The sequence below is a fragment of the Myotis yumanensis genome, unplaced genomic scaffold (assembly GCF_028538775.1).
Source record: "Myotis yumanensis isolate MYYU_CA2020_CCGP unplaced genomic scaffold, mMyoYum1.0.hap1 SCAF_10, whole genome shotgun sequence".
Classification (NCBI taxonomy): domain Eukaryota; kingdom Metazoa; phylum Chordata; class Mammalia; order Chiroptera; family Vespertilionidae; genus Myotis; species Myotis yumanensis.
In genome coordinates, this window is record NW_027223761.1 from 83,946,015 (window position 1) to 83,971,596 (window position 25,582).

The window sequence follows — 25,582 nt, forward strand, 5'->3', positions numbered from 1 at the left end:
CAGCCAGGAGGGGAGCGCCCCACCCCCGCCAGGGGAGGCCATGGCACAGGTCAGCATGGACAGGACTTGTGGGCCTGAGGAAGGAGGATGGAAGTGGGTTTGCTTCTCTGTGCCTCCCGATTGTGGGGAGACGCCCCTCGCCCCGCCTCCCCTCCCCTGGTTGCTTTACCGCCACAATTCCAGCATGGATGGAGTCGGTAAGGATTGACGGGGGAGTGGTGCTTGGAGGGATCCTATCAACATGGCTGTTTTGTCTTCTCACCTCCCGGCCTCCACCCTCCTGGTGAGGCCCAGGCCTGGGACAGGCAGGGACCAGCTGCCCCCATGGCTGTCAGCCCAGGGAACTCAGACAGACCTGGGTCCCTGTCCACTCCCCTCCCCTGGGGCTAAAGGGCTCAACCCAAGGTGTGGCAGCCAGGACCTGTCTCTGAGAATCTAGGCGTCCCTGGAGGCCAGCAGTGCAGCCCCTCACCACACTCAGGGCCACAGGCCTGCAGGGCGGCCCATGGAGATGGGCTGCTGGGTGCCAAGCCCTCCTTAGGGCGCCCCCCACCTCACGCTCACGGAGCCGCAGCCCACCCCCGCGGCCCAGGGAAGGCCCGGAGTGCAAAGCGCCCAGCCCCAGTCCCTCTCCTCCCTGAAGTGCTGCAGGGCATCTCCTGTCTTCCTCTCGACCCAGGAATGCGCTTGTTCAACACAAGAGGAGTAGCGAGATCAGCGGTTTATTGAGTGGCTTGAGTGGCGGCCTGAGCTGAATGTCTGCCCCTCCCTGCTCCCGCTGGCGGCCCAGCCTCCCCCAAAGGAGGGAGGGGCTGTGAGAAGAATGACCCCACTTGCTGTCCCTGGTTTGGTCTCCTCTCCAGGCCTCTAGCCATGGCAGCACGCGTTGGGGAGGCATCGGTGGAGAGGGAGACTGCGCTGGGGCGGGGGTAGGGGGTAAGAGGGATGGGGGGTGGGGGGTTAGGGAGTGGGGGGGGGGGGTGCGGGCAGCAGGCAGCCTAGTGGCACCTCATTGAATAGCGTGGCCTTCCCGCCCAGCACACTCCCCCCGACCCCCCACCCCCCTGGCGCTGACTGCCCATCGCCAGGGGATTCAAAATTACAGAACTAACGGGCTCTGCAGGTAAATGGTGTTCCTGCAGGGCAGCTGGGCCCGGGACTCCATTGTCAGGGAACTGCTCATCTCAGAGAGAGAATGTTCTGGCTCAAGTCCTGCCAGCCAGGAGAGCCGCCCTGCGGGACTGTAGACCCAGAGTGGGTGTGGGAGCCCAGGGACGATGCCAAGACCCTGAGAAGCCTCCCTCTGTCATGGCCACGGGCTGAAGGTCTGCCAGGCTGGGCCTGGACAGGGAGGGCCAGGGCAGGGCACAGCAAGTCTCTCCTGGATGGGTCCCCGCCGGTGGGAAGTGAGGGCTGGGCCAGGCACCCACTGCTCGCAGCCTGGGGCCAGGGCTTGGAGAGCAGGGCCCATCCTGAGGGCAGCAGGCCTGACAGGAGGCAGGCTGGTCCCCTGTGGCAGCCACCACTAGTCCCACTGAAGAGAAAGGTGAGGGGTCGGGGAGAGAAGCCCACTTGTCTCCCACCCCCGTGATGCTTGGCTGCTGAGCAGAAAGAAGACCGTGACCATTAGAAACCGGGTGTGGGAGAGCGGCCTAGGTGGAGTGTGGCCAAGGGGGGGGGGGGGGGGTGGCCAGGATGGCCCTGGGGGCGGGCAGAGGGCTGGGGGCGGCAGGCACAGCACCGGCCTTCCTGCAGCCGTGACAGTAGCAAGAGCAGCAGGGTCAGCGGGAGGGGGGGTGCCTCGTTCCCTCTGGAGCTCACGGGGCCTCGTTGGAGCCAATCCCGTTGCCTTTGTTGACGTAGAATGGCCGGTGGTGAGACTGCGGGAACAAGAGTAGTTAGGGGTGCGCATGGCGGGGATCCCATTAGCCAGACCCACCCCACCCTAACCCCCGGGAAGCGGCAGTGGTCTGAACCCCAACAATTCTACGAGCTGTGGCCTAACCTGCAAGCTCCATCTATGCTGTGATCAGGATCGGGCGCCCATGTCAGTTTCCAGGTTCAAATCCTAATTAGAGTTTATTTCCCTCCATTGGTTGGTGAGCTTGAACCTCAGCCCCTCGTCCAATTCCCTCCATGGCCCAGGGCCTCCCAGCCATTGCAGCTCTCGCTCTGCAGGGCTCTCTACTCAGCAGAGCCACACGCTGCTCACACACACGGACTTGTAGGATTGCAGCCGCCACCCAGTTACCTGGGCTACTGCTCTCACGCCCACTCTCCAGGTGAACAAACCGAGGCGCTGCGAGGCTAAGCGATTTGCCCCGGTCACAGCTGGTAAGTAGAGGAACCGGGACGCCAGGCCCGGCAGTCCGGTCCGTGCACCCACCGTCCCCACCCATTTCTCCAAACCACTTCCGGGTCTCGAGGCCTTTGGATGTTTGCTGCTCCCTTTGCCTGAATCTCCTGACAGAGGCAGTAGAGGGAGGCCTGCGCCCGCCCCAGCCCAGCACCTCCTCTTCCATCCTGGCTCCTCCTTGGGACTCAGGAAGCACCTCTCAGGACAGAGCCAGCGACCTCTCCTGCCAGGTCTGTGTGTGACATCCAGCACCGATTTCACATAACCAGCACTCCCCTCCTTCCTAGGCCCTGACAGGCACTGGGACCCTGACCCTGACCCTGACCCAGGAGACACCAGGCGCCCCCACCCTGTCCTTGGCCTTGCCAGCTTAGACCCTGTATTTCCTCGGACTCCTTGCTGCGCCCGGTCCCCAGCAGGCCTGGGGCCTGGGGTCTGGGGAACGCAGGGCGGAGGCCTCAGCTCATGCCTCCGGGACCCCACCTGTAAGCAAGGGAAGAGATGGAGGCCAGGGAGGGAATGACAGGCAAGGCACACAGCCACTGAGCCGCAGCGTCTGGACCAGGTCTCCGGACCCCCAGGTGCCCACTGGACCCCAAGCCTTCAATACAGCAAAGGGAATGGCCTGGCCGTGGCTGCGCCATTCAGGGAGGCGGGTCAGGTCAGTGAACAGTGCTGTCTCTGTGGCCCCGAGCGGTGGGTGGGTGGAGGCACACAGCCCAGGCACCTGGCAGGGTGTGCTCTCCCCACACCCCCGTTCCCTCTCTGGGTCGCAGTCACAGCCTGTGAGGGTTGGAAGAGCTATGACATCATCCCAGCCATCTGACTCATGTTACAGATGGGGAAACTAAGGCACCGAGGAAGAATGGCTCCCATGAGGTCACAGGGCAGGTGGTGAGAGGCCTGGGGCCAGCCCCTCCCTGGGCGAGAATCCCCTGCCTCTGCTCCCAGCTCTGGGCGCGGCTGCCGGCACCAGGGCCCAGCCAGCCTGGCATCTGGAGGTGCCATGAGCCCCCTCCATGAGATGCGGCTCTGGGACCTGGGGGACGGGGAGGGGGGACGGGGGCTGAGCCCAGGAGCAGGGCCTTCGACTTCCCTCACTTGCTTTGGGCACCTACTGCTGCAGTGCCCTGGGCCCGGCTCTACGTCACATACACTGTCACTCAGCTCCAGTGGCCAGAAAGTTCAAGGTCCTCCCAACTAGCCAGCCTCTTCACTCCTGTGGCCCAGGTCCAGCCCCGCCCTGTGCTCTGACCTCCCTGTGCAAAGGCGGCAGGAGCAGCCTGTCCTCAGCAGGTGCGCCCACCTCCCAGGGCAGCGGGCTGACCCCTGCAGGGCTGGCCTGGCCTCCATGGGAGACGCCTGTGGAGATGTGCACAGCGTTTGAAGGTGTGAACGCTGAGGTCTGTGCAGGGCCTGGCATGTCTGCTACCGAAACCTAAACACATCCGTTCCGAAGTTTGCAGACGCTGCCTCAGCTCTCCCGCTGCCTCACCAGATGCCCGTCCCAGGCTGAGCATGTCACACTCCCAGAGCTGGCAGCAAAGCCACCGTTCAGCAAGCACAGGTGCCCAGCAGCCATCTGCCCAGTAACAGCCAAGGCTGCCCGTTTTACAGATGAGAAAACTGAGGCTCAGCAAGTCCGTACTGACTTACACCCCCCGCCTGTGAGCCCTGGGTTCCTACTGCCCTTTGCTGTGTGCAGGTCCTCAGTCACTGCTGCCTCCTCCCGCCCATGGCCCGGAGATGCCACCGTCCCCCCACAGGCCCCGGGCAAGTGACGAGCTGTCACTGGGGAGCCCCATTTAGTGCCCCATCTGGCCATGCCTGGCCCGGATGGGCTCTCCGCAAGGCTCCTCACTCACCAGCAAAGTCTGTTTGCCAGATTTCCAAGTCTGGGGCTGGACCTTGGGGCTCTGGCTCCGCATGAGGGAGGGGTAGCCTGGGAAGACAGAGGCTGTGGTCAGAGGAGGCCCTGCATGCTGGGAGCCCCCAAGGCACGGACCCATCTCCAAAGAGACCGCCAAGCTCCATCCAGCCCGTTACCAAGGAGAGCCACCCCTGAGGAGGTGTACAGCCCCGGGTCCCGCTGGGGAAACCTGGGAGGCTGGCCAAAGGGAGGGGCCCAAGGCAGACAGAAAGAGAAGGAGCAGGCGAGGTGGGCTGGGCCAGGCAGCAGGGGAGTGTCCCCTCAATCCAGGTCAGGGTCACCCCACTCTGTGGGAATTTTCTCCCCCTCCCCCCGCAATCGCCTCCACCCCCGTCCTGAAGCCTCACCCCCTCCCAGAGCCCAGGAAAGCCTCTTCATAGCACAGCCTGCCAGGCTCACAGGAGGCCCCCACCCCGTGATGCACGGAGACGGATGTGCCCTCACTCACTGGCCCACTGGGCTCCGTGCTGGGTCTCGCTGAGCCCCGCCCTATCTCATGTGAGCCCAGGTTTGCTGGACACCAGCCCCGCCCTCGGGCTCTGCTGCCCCTCCTGTGTCAGAGCAGGGGGACAGGGTCCCGGGAGGGGCAGCAGAGCCCTGTGGCTGTGGTCCAGGGATGAGGCCGCAGCCCCGGGGCCTGGAGCAGGGGTCCTGGGGCCCCAGGGAGGCCTGGGAGAGCTGCGGCCCCAGGACTGGGGAGGCAGGAGCGGAGCCGGGGAAAGACCAGGCTGAGGCCTGGAAGCGAAGGGACTCGGGAAGTCAGCAGGCCCTGCCTGGCCGGGGCTCAGCAGGTGAGCCTCATCCTGGGCACCAAAGGGTGTGGGTTCGATTCCTCGTTGGGGCACATACCCAGGTTGCAGGTTCTACCCCTGATCAGGGCATGTGTGGGAGGCAACTGATCAAGGTTTCTCTCACATTGATGTTTCTCTTTCTTGCTCTCTCTCCCCTTCTCTCTAACAATCAATAAACATAACTTTGCGTGATGTTTATAGTGTGGGATTCATGAGGTCAAACAATTAAAAAAGAAAGAAAGCCTGGCCAGTGTGGCTCAGTGGTTGAGTGTCAACCTATGAACAGGAGGTCACAGTTCAATTCCCGGTCAGGGCACAGGCCCAGGTTGCAGGCTCGATCCCCACTGTGGGGTGTGCAGGAGGCAGCTGATCATTGATGTTTCTCTCTCTCCTTCTCCCTTCCTCTCTAAAATCAATAAAAAAAAAACACACAAAACATTAAAAATTTAAAAAAAAGAAATCACGTCTGTCCCTGGCGAAGGCCACCGAGAGCCCTCAGGCCTGTTCGAAGGGACAAAAGCTGGTCAGACCCAGAAGCCACTGGCAGCACCGGCAGGATGCCAGCCTGGCTGCCCTTCCTTGTTGGGCACTGGGTGAGGGCAGAGACGAAGCAAAGACCCCAGGCTCCGCCTGCACCTGGGGCGGGACAGCCTTGCAAAGAGAGGGTCCTGCTGACCCTGAGCAGGAGCCATTACCAGGAAGAAAACCCCGCACCAGCCGGGAGAGGGGGGCCGGGGCCGCAGGAGGAGTAGGGCAGCAGGGGGACAGTGGGCACCCACGCTCTCCCGTGTGGGAGAGAAGGGGCGGGGAGCGGACAGGTACCGGGACTAATTTTAAACAGCTCATTGGTGTCCACCGGCTTGGGGAACTCTGTGGTGGCCTGTCCCAAGGTGGGGAAGTGGTAGGGGGGCCGCCCAGGGCCTGCTGGGAGAGAGAGACGTTAGCAGCGCGGGCGTTTCAGGGGCTGCCTTCCACAGCCCAAGCTCTCTGCCTCCTGAGCTGCTGCGCCAGCTGCGGGCAGGGCTGGTCCCCTGCCTCCCTCCCTCCAGGGCCCTTCCCTGGGGGCTGGTGAGCTGATCTGTGGAGGTGACAGCAGGTGTCCCAGGCTTCCTGGAGGACACAGTGCATGGGAGGGGGGCTCCCCTGAGGTCAGGCCGACCGGAGGCTCTGCGGGCAGGTGAGGAGACACCCCACCTGACACCTGCCGGGCAGCCTTTGGACCTGACCGCAGAGCAGGGAGGGACCCGTTAGAAGCCAGACAGGCCACGGGGACCCCAGTTCCCCAGCTCCTGCCGGCGGGGACCCTTCACCTGGCTGATCCTTCCAAGACTCTGCCCTGGGCATAGGCTGGGTTCCAGCCTGGAAGAGGGGGCTGGAGGATGAAGCCACCTTCAGAGGCTGCTGCCTGGATGTCTGCCCACCCTGCAAGCCTCCCCCTCCAGCCCCCCACCCCCACCCCGGCCCAGAGCCCCGTCCCCGCATCCGCCATCCTGTCTTCCAGGCCAGGCATCCTCGGTGCGGGACACGGGCGGCTCCCTGCACCAGGGCTCACCAAGCCTGAACATCGCCAAAGAGACGCAAGGGCCTGGGCCCACTGTGAGGGGTTTGGCGCGAGCCTCCCCTCAAAGCGACCTGCCTCCAGGGGCCGGAGGGCTGACTATGCAGCCGTGTGGAGCCGGGGAGTGGATCAGAAGTGGGGGCCCTGGAGGTCCTCGTGCCTACTGTCCCCAAAGCAGCTCGAGGGCTTTGGCTCTGCGGACCGAAATGGTGCCAGGTGCCGCCTGGCCACAGGGTTCAGCTCACCCAGTGGGGGTCAGGGGTGAGCATAGGGGGCTCAGCCCGCACACCTGGGATGGGGGGAGGAGGGGGTGGGGAGGCGTGGCCTGGCCCCATAGCCCAGACCCGCGCGCCCACAGGGGACAGTGCGATTAAACAGTCCCCGGAACGCTGCCTGGTCAGCTGCCCTGGACGGTGGGGAGGGAGAGTGGCTCCCTGGCTCCCCACCCAGGGCTCGGGCCCTGGGAGCCGAGGGCCTGGCGAGTGAGGAGCAGGGCCAGGGGCAGGGCTGCCGGTGGCAGGGGAGGCGGGAGCAGGGCTCAGCTCACCTTTCAGAGAGAAGGAGGAGCTGCCTTGGAGCCCGGGCAGGGGCAGGTCCTCGGGGCCCTGCACGGTGGAGGAGTACTCCCAGACTCTCGACGTGTAGTTACCTGGGTGGCAAAGGGAAGGGTCAGGCCACCGCGGTCGGCCCGGGGCCAGAGCCAGGACGAGGCCAATCCTGTGCCTGTCCAGTCCTCGCCGTGTCTCAAGCCAGGAGGACGCTGGGCCCACTCACCTCCTGCCAATCACAGCTGTCCTTCTGAACTGGGAGGTGCTGCGTCCTGCCCTCCCCCAGGCCCCAGCTGTCCGGCTTTCCGGTGAAGGTTCAAAGCCCACGCGACACGGCCCACCGCTCTCCCCGGCTGCTGCCCACCTCTCACCACAGCCTCCACCTCCTGGCTCCCCCTCTCGCCCTCTCCATCGCTCATCATTCCACCGGCTGCACTCGGAGCTCCTCATACACTGCAGGCTCCCTCTTGCCCTGGCTTTTTGCACAGACCAGGCCTGGGGTACTCCCCATGCACCCCACTCTCAGCAAATCCATGTGCTGGTCTTCCATGTCACCTCCCCAGTCTGTGTGAGCTCAGCCACGCCCCCCTCACCACCCGCCTGCCGGTGTCGGTGCGTGTTCAGCTGTCTGTCTCCCCACTGGGCTCCGAGGGCAGCATGGCACCCGTGCCCGGCACAGAGCCTGGTCCCAGAAGGGGCTCCTTGGATGGCTGACAGGTGAAATGAACAAATAAATGCAAACATGGGCTACACTTTAGAGACAGAGCAGCTGCTACACCTCCTGGCACTCTGCTCACCAGGCGGGGCAGCTGACATGTGTCCATCTGCAAGCGTGTCCCTGCAGCCTGGAGAGAAGGCGGCAGCGGGGGGGACATGCAGGACAGTGGGGGTCCTCAGGGCCCCTCTGGGAAAGGCCCCTCCTCTGGCCCCTCCCATCCAGCACGCAGGGTCCCAGTCCTGCGATTTCCCATGTTGCCTGCAGGGGGGTCTGGGGCTCAGCAGTCAGAGGGGCTGGCTGTCCACCTGCTGTAGGCGAGCCCCACCCACAGGGTGCCCAGGAAGCCTCTGCAGTCTGGACCTCAGCCAGCACATCCGCCCAAGGCTCTCAGGCCCATGGGCCTGGCCCCGTCATTCCCTCACTTATCTGTCCCCCCCCCCCCCCCCCCCCCGCCCCCGAGTCCCTTCGGGCCTGAGGTGGCAGCCGTGACGGACAGACCGAGCTTGGCCTCACAGTCTGGTGTGCGCGTGATGGTGCAATGGGGGCCAGTCCTGGACATGAGGCCTGGGCGCTGCCCGTCCAGGGGGCCCTGCCTCCAGATCCCCAGGACCTCGTTTTCTCTGAAGAGGCCCCGTCTGGCCTCAGCAGACTGGCTCTGTGCCAGGGGCTGGGAGCTGGCTCAGTCTCCCCCACTCCCTCTGCACGGGGCTGGGCAGCACCAGGGGCCCCAGGAGGCACCAGGCCTCCCAGCTGGGCCCCTCAAGCCCACTGCCCGCCCTTGGCGTGAGGTCCACCACAGCACCTGGGCAGAGGCTCGGCACCTGGCTGTCCCCAGGAGGCCAGGGCTCCTTCCCATCTCGTCTCTCCTGGGCCGAAGGGCATGTCACCCTCCCCTCTCATGGCAGGGCGCCTCCCTGACGTCTGGGCGGGCCCACTCCTCCCCGTGCCACCCTGCCACTTAAGCAGCAGGCGTTTGGCTTCACGCAGATTCGCAAGGTCCCTGTGCCCCAACCGCGCTGAGGGGCGTCCCCACACCCATACCGGCCCCAGCTCCCTGCTTGTCCCCAAGCAGAAGGCCCTGGACTCAGGGTTCCCAGGGCGGCCCCTGCTCCTTGCAGCCTGAGTCACCGTGTCTCACACTTGAACACACAGGCACACTCACCCTTTACCCTCAGCAGGACCCTCCCGACCACCTCTGAGCTCACAACCCCTCCCCAGTCCTCCTTCACCTTGGATTGGGAAGCCCAGCACACGGCCCACCTCGCCCTGAGCCCCACCCACCTTGCTCCGAGCCCCGCCCACCTGGCCCTTAGTCCCGCCCCTACCTTTGGTGCCATAGAGATTATTGAAGTTCTTCTGGTTGATGTCCTTGGGGAGGCGGCTGGGGGACACGGGCTGGTACGACGTCCTGGCCCCCCCTGGGAAGCAAAGGGGAAGAGCTGTCATCGCAGAAGGTGGGGCTGCTTACTCAGGGCGGTACCTCTGACCTGAAGGGCCCCCAGCGCCTGTCCCAGGGCCCAGATGCCATTACGACAGCTCACTGGGGGCTGGAATAAGGTGATATGCCATTTACCCCCAAGCCGGGACACTTTCCTAACCATGCCAAGAGCACCAGGTGTGGCCTGGCCAGCCCTGGACACAGGGATGCATCTGGTCACCTGCTCGAGACTGAGGGTCACCAGGGGCTGGAGAGGCCAACACGCCACCCTGGGCCAGTCCCCTGTGGCTGCAACCCCCGAGGCTGGGACACCGGGCTCCTGTGAGGACGGGTGGCCACGGGGACTGTGAGGTGCTGGACGGAGGCCCCGGGCCAGCAGAGGCTGAGGAGCAGGTGCCCATGGACATGGCCAGGTGCTTCCCCGGGAGAGGGTCCTCTGCCCCCCACCCCGTGTGGCCTCTGACATCAGTCTTGAGAGGGTGGCGGACTAGGATGCACACACCCCTTCACAGACGGAAAAACACACTCCTGCCCTGGCCGGCGGGCTCGGTGCTGAGTCGGCCTAGGAACCAGGTCAGGGTTCAATTGCCAGTCCGGGCACAGGCCCGGGTTGTGGGCTCGATCCCCAGGGTGGGGCGTGCAGGAGGCAGCCGATCATGATTCTCTCTCATCATTGATGTTTCTCTCTCTCTCTCCCTTCCTCTCTGAAATCAATAAAATATATTTTTTTAAAAAAGAAAGCACACTGAGGTCCTTCTGTGGGCCCTCCCTCTGCAGAGCCAGCCCTGTCCGGTTCCAGCCCCCTGCCCAGCCCCTGCCGGTCCTCCCTCCGACCCTCCTCCTGCAGTGCTCGCACCTCTCTCCAGCCAGGCCCTCTGCACTGAGCCCACTGCCTCTTGCCGGGCCCTGGAGACCACCCCTCCTGGGAGCCTGACTGACCAGCCCCACTGCCCGGAGCCCCCAGACTCCAGCGGGCAGCCCTCCGGGGGCCACGCTTCCTGAGTCTCTGACCCTCCTTGGCCCCAGAGGGCACATCTCCTCCTGTTCCAGGGCAGGCGGGGCTGGGGCACAGGGTCGGGGGTTGGGGGCACCTGTTTCTCCCCTGCAGATGCCCAGCCCCACACACAGGGCCAAGAGGATCCCTCCTGGCATCCTCTCTTCTCAGACAGGGACAGAGGGTGGTGACAGTCAGGCTGTCAGGGGACACGGTGGGGTGCTCTGCCCTCCCTCTCCATCACTGCCCTCCTCCTGGCAGCCTGCGGGGGAGCTGCCCTCCCCACCGTTGTCCACAGAATGGGGGGGGCAGAGCAGGGGCAACTCAGGGCTCAATGCCCAGAGGCCTAGGGAGCGAGGAGAGAGGCCAGGTGGGGAGCTGGGATCTCACAGAATTGTGCCCAAAGGGCAGCACCAGGGGTCGGGGGTCGGGGAGCAGGACTCGCTGTCCACACCAGGACTGTGGGGGTGGGGTCAGGTGCGGCTGCCTCTCCAGGCCTCCACCTGAAGTCCAGGTGCTGTTTTCTCATTGGGTGGGGTGGCTACTCTGAACTGACCTCATCCCTCCCACCCCTGCACCCCACCCAGTGTGTGTCCCAGGGGGTGAGTCAGTGCGGGCTGAGGCCTCCTCCACGCATCCTTTCTGCCTCTCCCCACATGTGTTCTCCCCCAATATGTGCCTGCACCCCCTCCCCCTCCCAGGCCTGCACCCCTCCCCCCACATGCCTGCACCCCTCCCCTCACATGCCTGCACCCCTCCCCCTCCCATGCCTGTACCCCTCCCCCACACATGCCTGCACCCCTCCCCTCACATGCCTGCACCCCTCCCCCCACATGCCTGCACCCCTCCCCCCCACATACTTGCACCCCTCCCCCCACATGCCTGCACCCCTCCCCCCACATGCCTGCACCCCTCCCCTCACATGCCTGCACCCCTCCCCCCACATGCCTGCACCCCTCCCCTCACATGCCTGCACCCCTCCCCACACATGCCTGCACCCCTCCCCCCACATGCCTGCACCCCTCCCCACACATGCCTGCACCCCTCCCCCCACATGCCTGCACCCCTCCCCCACACATACCTGCACCCCTCCCCCCACATGCCTGCACCCCTCCCCCACACATGCCTGCACCCCTCCCCACACATACCTGCACCCCTCCCCCCACATGCCTGCACCCCCTCCCCCACACATGCCTGCACCCCTCCCCCTCCCAGGCCTGCACCCCTCCCCTCACATGCCTGCACCCCTCCCCCCACATGCCTGCACCCCTCCCCCACACATGCCTGCACCCCTCCCCCACACATACCTGCACCCCTCCCCCCACATGCCTGCACCCCCTCCCCCACACATGCCTGCACCCCTCCCCCTCCCATGCCTGTACCCCTCCCCCTCACATGCCTGCACCCCTCCCCTCACATGCCTGCACCCCCTCCCCCTCCCAGGCCTGCACCCCTCCCCTCACATGCCTGCACCCCTCCCCCCACATACCTGCACCCCTCCCCCTCCCAGGCCTGCACCCCTCCCCTCACATGCCTGCACCCCCTCCCCCTCCCATGCCTGTACCCCTCCCCCTCCCATGCCTGTACCCCTCCCCCACACATGCCTGCACCCCTCCCCTCACATGCCTGCACCCCTCCCCCCACATGCCTGCACCCCTCCCCCTGAGGCTGGCGGGCCACACCCACCTTACGTAATGGGCATTGTTGTGGTGCCAAGGAATGTGACAGGCTCCCACAGGGCAAGGACAGGCAGGCACTGGTCTGCACCCCGCCCAGCGCACCGCCTCTCAGGGCCTGGGTAGGGCCGGGCCCACAGAGGGAGGGAGAGCAGCCCTGTCTCCATGCCCTGAGGAGCAGGACGATGCAAACTGCAAACACCCGGGCAGAGGCCCACACAGCGCGGCCTGGCGGGGGAGGGGAGACCAGCAGCCAGGAACCTGCTGGAGGAGCGAGGGGAAGGGTGGGGGCTGGAGGTGAGGGAAGGTGGGGACCCCTGGGTCCTGAGGAGGGAAGCCCCTGAGGAACAGGGTGCCAGGTCATAGGTCATCCGAACAGGAGGCACATGCTGAGACGGTCCCAGGCAAACAGGAAGTGCCCTCGCCCAACCAGGGAGCCTGCGAGTCTTTCCACGAAGCAGCGGCGCCTTACCCTTGGGCGTGAGGTACATGGAATACCGCTTCATGGTGTCGGGCGCGCTCCAGTCACTGCCGTAGCTGCTAGCGTAGTTGCTCATGTAGCGATGGTCAACCCCTGGGAGGAAGGAGCAAGGTTGGTCAGCGGAGGGGCTGTGGGGAGCAGCTGCCCCAGGGGCACCCCGGCCTCCTCGCCGAGGCAGTGCCCTGCCACCGCTGTCCCCGGAGGGGTGGGGCTCCCCAGCATCAGAGAAGGTAACACCTGCCGCACCCCCTCTGCGGGGGCAGGGGCCTCTGCTGCCTGCACAGACGTGCATCTGCCAGGTGCTGCCGACTCCCTTCCCCATCCGACAGGCCCCACGGCCCCTGGGCCGCCCCCCCCCCCCCGCCCCCCGCAGGTGGTGGGTGAGGACCTGGGCTCAGGAAGTCACTTGCCCAATATGGCTGGGCCAGTGAGGACAGAGGGGGTGAGCCCAGCCCCCCACTGCTGCTGCTCGCTCACTGACTCGCGTGCTCACTGGCTGCTCGCTGGCTGCTAGCTGGCTGCTGGCTCGGGGTGGGCTGATGCCCTGGCTGGTGCCCCGGCTGGGCCTGAGCGTGTGGGCAGAGGAGTGAGCTCTCAGAATGGGCACGACTCCTCCCCCGCCGGCCCGCCCCTCACTCCTCAAAACCCAAACCAATGTGTGGTTCACGCTTGCCTCCCAGCCCCCTCCTTCCCACTCCCTCTTCTCACTCCTTCCCTCTCCCATGTTCCCCTGCCCTTCCCGCGGCCTCCATCCCGGGCAAGAGGAGGGAAGAGAGGCTCGTCCCTCATTCTGCACCTGTCACCTGTGCCCAGCAGCCCTGGCACGCAGGAGGCATCCATGACAACCCCTGGGTGTGGCTCAGCCCTTCCCCAAGCCCAGGATGAAGATGGCTGGTGAACGCAGCCCGCAGGCCTCTGATGGCAGAATGAGACCCTGGCCTGTGGGCGGCCGGCCTCAGGCAGGAGGATGGTCACTAGGGTCTCCCCGCCTCCCACAGCCAAACACGTTCCCAGCAACACTGTGGCCGCAACAAGAACCAACACGGAGGCCAGGGCCCCGGGCACAGGTGCAGGCTGCTGACGTCAGAGGCACCATCGCTGCTCCCGGGAGCCGCCCCTCCACACCCGCAGGGGGCACAGGCCACAGCTGCACAGAGGCTGTGGCCGACACAACCGTGACCTAGTAATGGCCAGTGGGTGGGTGGCAGGCCACCTGGGCCCATCAGGCCATCTTCACCTCCCCCAAGTGGGCACCCAGGGGCTGTGGCCACCACACGCTCCCGCCCTCCCCGTGGCGCCAGCAGCCCTTCTCGGAGGAGAAGAGAGGGGGTGGGTCAGAGCGGAGAGCTGGCTGCCTGCTGAGCGGCGCCTGTGAGAAGCTGCTCCCTGAGCCTCGGCCCTGGCCTGGGAGACGCCCACAGCTGCCCGGAGCTCAGATGCTGGGGGTGGCGAGCGGGCGGAGGCCAAGTGCTCGTCTCGCTGCCATGGCTCACCAGTCCTCAGAGGGACACCGTGTGATGCCACCACCACCCAGACACGCAGGGCCCCGCTGGGCCTGGCCCCTCTGCACACCCCACAACGCACACGCTGCACCTGCGCCTCCTCGGGTGTCTGGGGCCAGAAGCCGTTAGTCAGGCGGTGTCCCCAGGCCGGGGCCAGGCCCAGGACCAGACGGGGCTGTGGGGAAAGTGCCCAGGCGTCGGTCCCTAAAGCGACTGGGCTGGGATGGGGGTGCGGGGCGGGGGGCTCGGCAGGGTAGTTCTCAGGGTCGGGGCTTTCTGGAAGGTTATTCAGTGGCCTCTGTGGGTGGAGCATGATTCAGAAGAGACGCTGCCGTCAGGAGAGCTGTGAGTCACCAGGACATGCTGTGTCCCGCTGGCCCCGCTGGCCCCCAGGCCCGGCCCAGCCCCTGAGCGCAGAGGACTCAGCACAGGTGATGGGCAGGCTCTCTCTCCAGCCCAGGTGCGGCTCTAGGCCCACCTCCTGAGGTCTGCAGAGCCCTTACAAGCGTCAGCACAGCCCGCCCGGCGTGGCTCAGGGGTTGAGCGTCGACTTACGAACCAGGAGGTCACAGTTCGATCCCAGTCAGGGCTCATGCCCGGGTCGTGGATTCGGTCCCCAGTGGGGGCCGTTCAAGAGGCAGCCAACCCATGATTCCCTCTCATCATTGATGTTTCTCTCTCCCTCTCCCTTCCTCTCTGAATCAATAAAATAGTTTTTAAAAAGGAAGAGGCAGCACCCACCCAGCTGCTGGACTGGGCTGGCATCAGATGCAGCGCCCGAGCCTGACCGGCGACCACAGGGAGACATGTGGGAGCCGGCGGCCCGGCGGCCCCTGCCCCGAGGCCCCTTGCAGAGGCTGCCTACCTTTGACAGCAAGTTCAATGGGGACTGCACTCCCGGAATCCTAGTACCAATACCGCAGGTGCAATGGTGGCTGGGGACAATGAGGGGCCATCGGTGGGTGCCAGCCGCACAGGCAGCAGGACTGACAGAGGAAAGTGCCCACGGCCAAGGGTCGCCCGCGAGGGACCCACCGTTCTCCGCGTGGCTCCTCTCGATGAAGCTGCGGCTCAGGTCGGCCTTGCACATCTTCTCCACGTGGCGCATGCACACGTTCAGCAGGTCGTCCCTGCAGTTGCCCAGCGCCTGCCCCAGGCCCTCCCCCTCCAGCAGCACACGGTAGCTGGGCAGGGGCGGGGGCAGGGAGTAATTGCTCATCAAAGCGCCAAATTCCTGCAAGGAGGGAAAGCAGCCCTTAGGGAAGGGGGAGGGGGAGGAGTCTTGGAAGTGGGGGGAGCCCTCTCAGGGCTGTCACAGTGAAGCTGGCAGGTTGCACATCGGAGCAAGAAGAGCAGGGCTAGACCCAGCGCTGCTATTAAACAGCCCATTTCTCTTCCATGAAATGGAAGAGTTTGGCCCTGGCCGGTGTGACTCAGTGGATAGAGAGTCGGCCTGTGGACTGAAGGGTCCTGGGTTTGGTTCTGGTCAGGGCACATGCCTGGGTTGTGGGCACAATTCCCAGTGGGGGGAGTGCAGGAGGCAGCTGATCAATGATTCTCTCTCATCATTGATGTTTCTGTCTCTCTCTCCCTTCCTCTCTGAAATCAATAAAAATATATATTATAATAAAAAAATTTTTAAAAAAGATCCAGGACAACAACTGTGCAACACTTCTCTGCCACAATTCCACAGCCCAAGCAGGCATCACTAATCCATCACAGAGCTCCTTCCTGCTGGGCGGGAGCACTGCTCAAGGGTGCCAGGTGGCACTGGGTGCCACCCTTGGATTAGGCAGTGAAAGGGCTTGGGTGGGAGAATTAAGGGGAGAGGTGGACTGGAGCGTGGATGGATGAGTGATGGATGCCTGGGAAGGTGGATGGATGACAAGTGAGGCCTAGAAGGCGGGGGAGAGGTGAGGGCGGATGTGGGGCTCCTGGCACCTGCAGGAAGAGCACCGAGTCGCTGATGCTGTGCAGCTGCTCCCGGGTCTGCTTGTCCTCCTGCAGCACCTGGGCCCGCTGGTCCAGGGCGTCCACGATCACCTTCACCTGGCCCACGGCGTCCTGCTCCCGCTGCTCCAGCGCAGCCCGCACCTCCTCCTTCTGCTTCTCCAGGTCCCTCACCAGCTCCCGGAAGCTCTGCTCCAAGATGGCCTTCTCGTTGGTGGTGAAGCTCTGGGGGCAGAGCGAGGGCGCCAAGGGAGGAGGCGTCAGTCACTGACACTTCCCTGGGCCTTTAGGTTCCAGCACAGAGTCCGGTCACTCCTACCCGAGAGCCTGGTTGGCCCAGAAGCTCCCTGGAGGCCTCATGGAGAAAGGCCAGTTCCGATGGAGGTGACCGGTGTTTACAGCCGCTGTTCCTTATCCACCCGTGGCCCCACCGCCGCCATCGTTCCTCCCCGCCCTGGTGGGCAACGCTGCGGGCCCCAGAGTGCCCGTGAGTCAGGCTGCTCTCCCTGGAACCTCAACCAGGACCCAGCACCACCAGAAAGTGAATTGATGGATGTGTATGTGGCAGGTCATGGGTCAGATGTGGTTTGCAATGACTCAGACCATGGCACACGGGCATCTATCCTCCCCGGCACAGTGAACGAGGAATGGCAGGCCTTTGGCAGCTGGAGGCCTGAGCAGACAACGGGACATTGGAAGGTGGGTGGTTCTAGAGTCTGTCTGTCCTGGAATGATGTCACGTGAGTGTCAGGTGATGGGTAAGATCCACTTGTACCCCTGGCCCCGACTGAGAAGAGGAATTGGCGAGAACGCCAAAGGGAGTGGGAAAATCGGGAAAAAACCAGTGTGGGGAGTCCGTGTAGGGCTGAGGCCGCCCACAGAGGCCCGCCTCCGCCGGGGAAGGGAGAGGCAGCGGCGCCAGGGCTGCTCACCTTGATGCGGTCCTTCTCCTTCTGCCACTTGTCTGCTTCGTCCTCGAGCTCGATGACCTTGAGCTGCAGCTGCTCCTTCTGCAGGGACAGCTCTGTCTGCAGGGGAGGGCCGGGTGGGAGGAGACGTCAGGGGCGGTGGGAGAAGTGGGGAGTGGGCCCACCTGGGAGCGAAGTCGACAGGCTCACTCCTCACCCATCCAGTCCTTTGTTCAGCAAACCCGCACCCAGACCTCACGCAGGCCAGGCACCGGGCCAGTGGCCAAGGATCCAGAAACACTCTCTCCAAAAACCCGGATCTGTGGGGTCGAGCATCCCAGCCCTGTCTTCACAGGGCTAAGCCTCTGCAAGGCCCTCCACCCAAGGTGAGCAGGAGGGAGGCCCAGGTATGGAGTCCCCACTCCTGCCAGTGGTCCTGGGGCCGCTGGAAGAGGGAGGAGAGCTACGGGAAGGTGGGGACCCAGCCCAGTCCAGGGCACAGCAGGCGGCACATTCTCAGGGCCTGACATGGGCCTGCGCTGCGAGCTGGAGCCAGACCCGCTGCTGGCGGGCAGGCACAGCTGTGACCCTGCTCACGGACAAGGGGGTGCCGTCTGCCTGTGGACAAGATAGAAACTTGATTCTGGGCAGGAAGAGGCTCGTGTGTGAGGCAGTGATGGGCGGGTAGAGGGAGCAGGAGAGGTTCCAGGGGCCCCTGATCAGGCGGAGATCAAGGCTGTTGAGATCAGGGGTGCGCTGGGAAGAGGATGTATCGGGAATGTGCTGGGACATGAGCTCTCCTACCCGTATGTCCCTTCCCTTTGGGAAGAAAGATCTCACTTTGAAAAGCAGCTACACCCAAGACAGAAGGGGAGGCGTGGAGCGAGGCCGGCCCCATTCAGCTGAGCCGGCAGCTGGCGGGCCTGAGGGCTTCCCAGGCTGCTCTCCAAGCCCCTCCCGCTCGGGGGTAGGTGGCCGGTCCCCACCTGGCAGGCAGGCAGAAGGAACAGGCACCTGAGAGCCTGGGGTGCACCAGGTCCCCCCTCCCTGGGCGTTCCATGCAGAGCCACCCCTTCCGCAGCCATCTCTCTAGGAGCATGAAGTCGCCACAAACGGCCAGGAATGTGTCTCTATCGGCTGGAGTCTGAGCAGCCACGGACCTCCACACGTCACACCTGGGCCGGAACCACTGCAGACACCGGCCGTGGGCCGAGGTGGGGAGCGCTCCCGGGTGGTCTGGAAAGGGTGCCCGAGGGCTGGGCTTTCCAGCTGCGACTCTAGTTCCTCTCAGAACGCACCTGCCCTGCGATGCGCTGGAGACCCCGGGGCAGGGACAGGCTCACCAGGGCCGGGCATGGTTGTGGGAGGAGGCAAGTAAGAGGAGGGGAGTGCGGGGTTTGGCTGGGCTCTGGAGAAAAGCTGGGGAGAAGCCACTGCCACAGACACAGGGGCAGGAATACAGAGCACAGGGAGCGGCCTCACACAGGCCAGGCAGCGGGCCCAGGCCGAGCCCTGTGCACAGCAGGCTCAACCCTCGTGCTCTCAGGGGTGGAGCTCGGCCGAGCCCTGGCCTGGAGGCCCCATGGAGTCTGGGCCTGGTGGGCAGATTGAGCTGGGAGGAAGGGACCACGAGGTTGGACGGGGGCCGTCCCAGGCGGCTTTTTATCCCTGGAGAATTCCTGTCTGTCCCAGGCTGAAGGGGCAGGGGAGGCCTGCCCCACGGCGCTGAGCGTCGTTGCTGGCTCAGGAATGGAGGAGCTGGCCTTGAGTTTCTCCCCCTCCACCCCCACACAAGGTCTGACGGACAGGAGAGCCGAGAATAAAAGTGCGAGCAGTGTGCACTCAGCCTTGGGCCTGGGGCATCCAGGAGGGACCTGCCCAGAGCACAGGACTGGCATCGGAAGACAAATCCAGGCCCTGTCACCTGCAGGCAGGGCCCTCACAGCTCCCCTGTGCACACGCCCCACCTTTCATGGAGGCGGGAAGAGGGCTGCCTCCAGGGGCTGTGGGGTCCCGGGATCAGGAAAGGGAAGCTCTCAGCAGGTGCCAGGGCACCTTCCATGGACAGTGAGCCAGGCAGGCCAGCGGGGCGCCGTGAGCGAGGGCCGTGGCAGCATGGTCAGGTGACATTGTGGTGAGCCAGCCTGTGTGGGTGGACTGGCTGCAGGTGCGATGTGTACACTGGCCGGACACAGAGCGAAGTGTGCACAGACAGGCGGGGAGACCACCACTTGAGAGCAGCGGTCGCCAGCCTTTCGGACCTCACAGGCCATCAGTGGCCCACAGGCCACCAGCTGGTGACCACGCTTTAGATTAAAGATGCAAAATAGATCGTGGAGGCTTGGAGGATACGGGAGACACCAGAATGGAGGTGGGAAGAGGGGTGAGCGGGAGACGATTTGACCAGAGAAGGCAGAGGCCCGAGGAGCCCAGTGTCTGGAGGGAGCAGTGGTGCGGGGCCTCGGGGGCAGGGGGGACGAGGCTGTGTCGAGGCCTGCAGGTGAGGCAAGGACAGTGTGGACTCACTGGCCAAGAGCAGGAAGAAGGCACTGACCACAGAGGAAGAAGGGTCCGATGAGGTTAAGAAAATGTGTCAACAAGCCTAGGCCCCACGCCCACGTGGCTCAGGGGTGGAGCGTCGACCTATGAACCAGGAGGTCAGGGTTCGATTCCCAGTCAGGGCACATGCCTGGACTGCAGGCTCGACCCCCAGCATGGGGTGTGCAGGAGGCAGCCGATCCATGATTGTCTCTCATCATGGATGTTTCTCTCTCTCCCTCTCCCTTCCTCTCTGAAATCAATAAAAATCTATTAAAAAAAAAAAAAAAAGCCTAGGCCAAGGGCAGAGGGAGTCCGCCCCGGGGAGCCCATCCTGCAATTGAGGGAGAGCGGGACTGTGGGGCTCGCTGAGGTGCAGAGGGGTGTCTGGCAGCCCTGGGGAGGGGGGTGGCTGGCCTTGAACCGTGAAAAGGTAGAGGCAGAAGTGGGGATGCGCTGTCCACAGCCGGGGGTGGGAGCATCAGCTGGTGCAGAGGCCATCTCATCTCTCTGGGACGCTAGGAAGCTGTACATCAAGCATGTCAAACTCGCAGCCCGTGGGCCGCATGCAGCCCACCATGAATGTTTTTGCGGCCCAGCCAATATAATGGTATGAATAAAAATGTCATAACTTAAGTTTTGCAATATCCTGTTATACATAATAATTATTTTTTCTTTTTTAAAATATGGAACGCTTCACAATTTGCGTGTCATCCTTGCGCAGGGCCATGCTAATCTTCTCTGTATTGTTCCCATTTTAGCATATGTGCTGCTGAAGTGAGCACCACACATAACTATTAATAACGAACTGCAACGTTGGCTAATGACCGATGACTATAATCGTGTTTCATCCATTTCCCTTACAGCCTTACGCGCAGGCGCACCATTTCTCTCCACTAACACTAGCGGCGAATATTTTAGCAGCTGATGGCCACGTCATTAGTCTTGGACTGACTTGTTTGGTGTGCGCAACAGGAAACATTTCGCTTTCGGAGAACAAGAAAAATAGGTTTATTTGCGTTACGCTTATTAATTTGTGTGGTTATTCAGTGTCTGGTAAGTTCATGTTCAAATTAATTGTTATTAAAGTGTTCTATTATTTTATGTTAATGACTTATTTATTTCAGGCCTTTGTGTTCAGCATGTCTATCGAAATAAACCTGCGTTTCTATGAAAAGCGAAGCTTTTGTTTGTTTGCGGCCACACGCACTTACACCTTGTTTATTGGGCCCGTGTTAGCCTCTGAGTCTGACATGCTCGCTGTGCACTGTACACGTGCTGCAGGGCCAGACCCCCGAACGCAGTGGCTCTCGGGAGGGAACCTGGACCGGAGGCTGTGCTGCGAGAATGGCCCCTTCTCAGCTCTGGGGTGAGACCCTGGAGGTGCACTCAGCCTCTGTGCACCCCTTGTCAACACCCCTGCTCTGGGCCCTGGGCTCCCGGCAGCGCGAGGGGAGAAGGGGCACAATTGTATCTCTGGGCACCCTTACGTGCCGGCACGTCTCCTGTCATCAGCAAGCCCCCGCGAAGAAAGGGGTGTTAGAGGTGCAGACACCACCATGTTTAGAAATTGCAGGTGAGAAATAAAGTCATTGGCGATTCCGTGCTGTTTCAACATGGACAGGTGACCCATTAGCAGCCTGCTAGGTTACAGTGGCTTAGTTCTTTGGGGTTTGATCATTCAAGGTGTTGTTTTTTTAGATTATTGTCTTCTAAGTGTTTGGAAGTTATTTGTTCAAGTACTTAATGTAGTTTGGCTCAAGTGCCTTTACACTCTAAATGCATGTTGTAGCATTTAATGGGCGAAATGGCCCTGGTTACCTGAGGAGGAGTCAGCACGACTTGGTGTAGACTTAAAGAACACATGTTGTGAATGTCTTATAAGGTGGAATGGTCATTGAAATATCAAGGACTTGAATAATAGTATTTCCTGAAAAATGTATGTTTATGAATTTTCTAACTTAAAAAAAAATAAACAAAGATGCAGGAACCCGGCCTGGAAAGCTGGCCGAGCTCGCCGAAGGCCTCGCAGCTGGAAAGGGTGAGACCCAGAGGAGCACGCTCGGCTCCGTCCTGTGCCGCCCGGCCTCTGGGCTGTCCCCGTGTCCCGGGACTTCCCTCCCCTTCTCTCCGCCGCCTCAGCTCGCAGACTCTCCCGCCTCACGGGGGCAGTTTGGTGAGTCTGCCCCTTCCTCCTGGCGCCCGCCCCACCCTCCCTATGGCCCCGGAGGCCCCAGCTCTCCCTCCTTCTCTCCCTTGGAAGGTGATTAAAGTCATGTCTGAGGGGGCTCAGCGCCCGTGTTCCCTCCTCCTGACTTCCTCCCGCTCCCCATTTCATCCCTTCACCTGCACAGGCCTGTCCCTAACGCCTCTTTGTTCCCGCTCCCACCCTCGTCTGGGTGCCTCTTGCTCTGATGCCTGGGCCTGGCCGTGTAGGGCCACTCAGCCTCGGGGAGCAGAGGTTTCCTGGAGAGCGGAGAGGGGCTCAGCATGTGCCCCACCTGGGGAAGCCTCCAGCTGCCCACACACCTGGACACTCCCACTGCCTTCGGGGAAGGGGCGACTGGAGATCAGGCCCCTACTGCCCTCAGCCACACGGGCCCCTGGCTGAGGCATGTGCCAAAGGAGCCATTAATTGCCAAATTTGCACTCCCTGACAGTGATTGTCTGGATGACAACCTGAAATGCTCAGCTCCCCATTTCCACTCCTGCCAACAGCCCACGGCTAGTCTGCCTGGCGGGGGCTCCCCTCCCTCTGCTTCCTCAGGTGTTAGGACAGGGGAGGGTCAAGACGGGGGAGAGCATCACCAGGCCAGCGCCACAGCTGTGGCCCTGGGGGAAGTCACCCCTCTCCGGGCCTCAGTTTCCTCCTGGTAACATTGAACTAGAGCTGGGATTCCCAACCCGGCAGCACATCAGCAAAGACCCCAGGCTCTGAGCCCTGACCCAGGACCTCCTGGGGGACCCCAGGGGCATTCAGAGTGAAATGGACAACGTTCTGACCCCGGGTGCCCCAGAAGGGCCGTCCTGTTGCCACCGAGTGCCCTGCCCCCACGCTGCCTCTGCAAGGATCCTAGGCAGATGGACACCCACAGCCCATGTCACCTGCAGCGAAACGTGTCTGCGATGACCTCAGCTGGGCTGTCACCCTAGCCTGTCCGACAGGTCTGGACAGAGCTCCCTGTGCAGAGTGTGGGCCGGTGTTTGGGTCTGAAGGGGATGCGTCAGAAAGGTGCCGGCTTGATGTGCGTGTTCATTCTGACCCATTAACCCACGCACTCCACTCGGTGCCACGCTGGTGCTCCCGCAGAGCCAGGCCCTCCCTCCGTCCCGGGCTGGTCTACGCTGCTGGCACCACACACCCACACGCACACACACATACACGCACACACATGCATGCGCACACGCTCACACACACAGGTGCACACACACTGCATGAAGCTCCCACCATCAAAGTCACACCTGTGGGTCCGACACTCTCCCGGAGAGCACCTCCCCCGAGTCCTGCCCTTCAAGGCTGCTCTACGCTGCTCCCCGTGCTGGACAAGGACGTGGGGAGACGTCCCTCAGACCCGGCAGCTGGACGGGTCCCTCCTCCTGGGCCTGTCCCCACCGCAGGTGAAGCGGGAGGACGAGCCTGCAATCCGTGCACCTGGCCTTCCGTCCACTGTGACTGGTTCACCGGCAGCTGCTGTCGGGCGGACGCTCCCAGGGGAGCTGCTGTGCGCTCTGCTGCCCGCCTGTGCCCGAGCCTCGGGGACCACGGCGGCCTTGGGAGGGCACAGCGGCCCCGGGACCAGAAGGCGAGTTGAGCTGGTGCCTCCGGGGAGAGCAGCCAGGCCCCTCTGTCTTCAGGGCACCTGCTTTCCTAGATGGTGACACCCTGCTCCGGATGAAGTTTGGGCCCAGCCCTGCATATGCGCCGGAGCGGGTGCTCTGCTGGTAGCAGACGTGGGAGCCCCCAGGCCGGCTCTTGGCCTCATCTCCCCTCCTCGTCCCTGAGGCCTTGACGACATGTTCAAGGCCTCCCAGGTTCCATGAGGGCCACGTGGAACACAATCCAGTCCAGCCCTCGGTTTCACAGGGAAACCAAGACCCCGAGCACGAAGGTGAGAGTCAAACCCAGGAACAGAACCGGGTCGGGTCCTGGAGCCCAGGCAGAGGCCCTGCGTGTCCTGGCTGCCGTGGGTGCTGGCGACGGACCCTCGTTCTGCGTGATTTCCCGTCAGCTCCTGAAGGGGGGCTCTGTGGCCCCCCACATCTCAGCCTCCCAGTAGGAAGGTGGGAGCCAGGCTGGGGTGGGGAAGTGGGGGGGGACTGGGGGCCAAATGAGGTTCCGGAGGCATCTGGGTATTTTCCCATCTCCACATGCCCCTCCCTGCCCAGGGAGAGAGCCACCCACAGCTCCTGGTCAGGAGGGCTGGGCATGGCCGTCCGCGGGCCACCTGTGGGGAAGGAGCCTCGGCCGAAGCTGAGTCCTTAACGCACGACCTTCTCCAGGTTTCCCAGTCTACACACCCCTGCTGCTTCCCACAGCAGCACAGGCAGGGCCGCATACACGGACTTCACGCAACACACGGACCTGCCACACATACAAATACATGCAAAATCCATGAATGAACATAAACACCCACATGCCTAGAAACACACACACATATGTATATACCCAACCCACACACAAATGCCGACCTCACTAATAGTGTCCACCCACAGGCCCAGGCAGGTTCTGCACACGACCACACGCCAAGCACACGGGGCCGGCTGAGCGAAGGTAAAGGCGGCCAGAGTGGGGGGCGGGGGGACAGGGGGGGAGGCGGCTGGCTGGGGCGGGGGGGTCAGATAGAGCGGGAAGTCACTGTCCTCTAAATGCAAACTCTGAAGCCAGAGATAAAGGACGTTTAAAGGTCAAATTCCCTCTTCACCCATGACCCTTTCCCGGGGCCAGCCCTGCTCAGCGGGAACGTAAGACTCTCCCTTAAATAAAAAAGGAGAAACAGCCTGGCCAGGCACAGAGCAGGACTGAGGGCCACTCTCCGTCGGGCGGGGGTTGGCCCTGAGCCCTTGGCCAGGCCCCGATCTTTCCTGAGCCTCTACCTGCTCCTCTAGGGAAAGGCCTGTCTCCTGAGGCCTGAGGGCTGCTTCCGACCCTCAGCCTGGGGTGTGCGGGGCAGGAGAGAGTCAGGGACAGAGGAGGCGTCAGCCCCGAAGCTTAGGGACCCCCGTGGAGGAGAGGGAGGGCGGCCCGGGAGCGGGGCGGGTTACCTCCTTCTCGGCCTTGGCCTCCTCCACGGTCACAGTGCTGTGGTTCTTGTGCTCCTGGAACATGCACAGGTAGCAGATGCAGGTCTGGTCCGTCTGGCAGAAGAGCTCCATGGTCTTGCCGTGCAGCGGGCACTTGCGGGCCTCGAAGTCGCCGATGGGCTCCAGCAGCGGGTGGTCGCGGAAGGCGGCGCCCTCCAGGTGTGGCTTGAGGTGCAGCTCGCAGAAGGAGGCCTGGCACACCAGGCAGGACTTGACCGCCTTCTGCTTGTTGCCGATGCAGGAGTCGCACAGGACCTCCTCTGCGCCCGGCTTGGCGCGCGGCAGGCTGCCCGGGTCCGCCCGGGGGAAGCTGTGCCTCCTGGCGTCCCCGGGCTCCCCGATGGCCAGGGCGGGCTTGCGGGGCTCCGAGAAGATGGACTTGCGCAGCTCCCCCTTCTCGGCGAAGGTGACCGGTGGCTTCTTGGCGGCCCCCAGCTGCAGCCCAGCGTAGGGGGACCGCTTGCCGTCCCCGGAGTCCATGCTGAAGTAGTTGGGGCCCTTGTCGTCCACCGACTCCACGAACTGGATGATGGGCCGCCGCCACTCGCTCCCCAGGAACAGGGTGCTCTTCCCCTCCCCTGGCTTCGGGGTGCTGCCCGGGCTCTTGCCCTCAGCCGCCTCCCCGCTGTGCCCGTTGGTGGCCTTGGCGTCTTTACTGTCTGCCTTGGCCCCGTTCTCAGGGCTGCCCACGGGGCCTGGCGGGCTTCGGGCTTCCCTGGCCTCCGGGCTGGCCCCGTTGCTCCGGGCGGCATCGGTGGCGTCCATGGCAGGCGCTTGGCGGGTCTGTCTCAGGGTCAGGGGCTGCGGTGGTAGCCTCTCGGTGGCGTCTGCCGGGCAGTGGGACAGGCAGCGGTGGAGCCCAGAGACACACCTTGAGGGGAGGGAGGAGGAGG

General features: G+C 63.5%; 1 protein-coding gene and 1 non-coding gene across 6 annotated transcripts; both read right to left on the reverse strand.

Annotated features, from left to right (window-relative positions):
- Positions 1-706: 706 nt before the first annotated feature.
- TRIM29 (tripartite motif containing 29) lies at positions 707-25,582 on the reverse strand. Of its 5 annotated transcripts, none has more exons than XM_070426244.1 (10): positions 24,651-25,576; positions 16,875-16,970; positions 15,934-16,167; positions 15,028-15,226; positions 12,482-12,583; positions 9,227-9,319; positions 7,183-7,284; positions 5,900-5,998; positions 4,222-4,298; positions 1,731-1,880 (listed from the first exon to the last, which is right to left on the reverse strand). In XM_070426244.1, the coding sequence occupies exons 1-10, from the start codon at positions 25,452-25,454 to the stop codon at positions 1,818-1,820; spliced, it is 1,869 nt and encodes a 622-aa protein (XP_070282345.1). In that variant the 5' UTR covers positions 25,455-25,576; the 3' UTR covers positions 1,731-1,817. The 5 variants fall into 5 exon arrangements, with proteins under 5 accessions (XP_070282343.1, XP_070282345.1, XP_070282344.1 ...); XM_070426243.1 differs by having other exon boundaries at positions 5,900-6,001; XM_070426246.1 differs by lacking the exon at positions 5,900-5,998 and having other exon boundaries at positions 24,651-25,568.
- Positions 20,069-20,173, reverse strand: LOC139019193 (U6 spliceosomal RNA). The gene has a single exon (XR_011473072.1). It is a non-coding gene; the product is annotated as a U6 spliceosomal RNA (small nuclear RNA).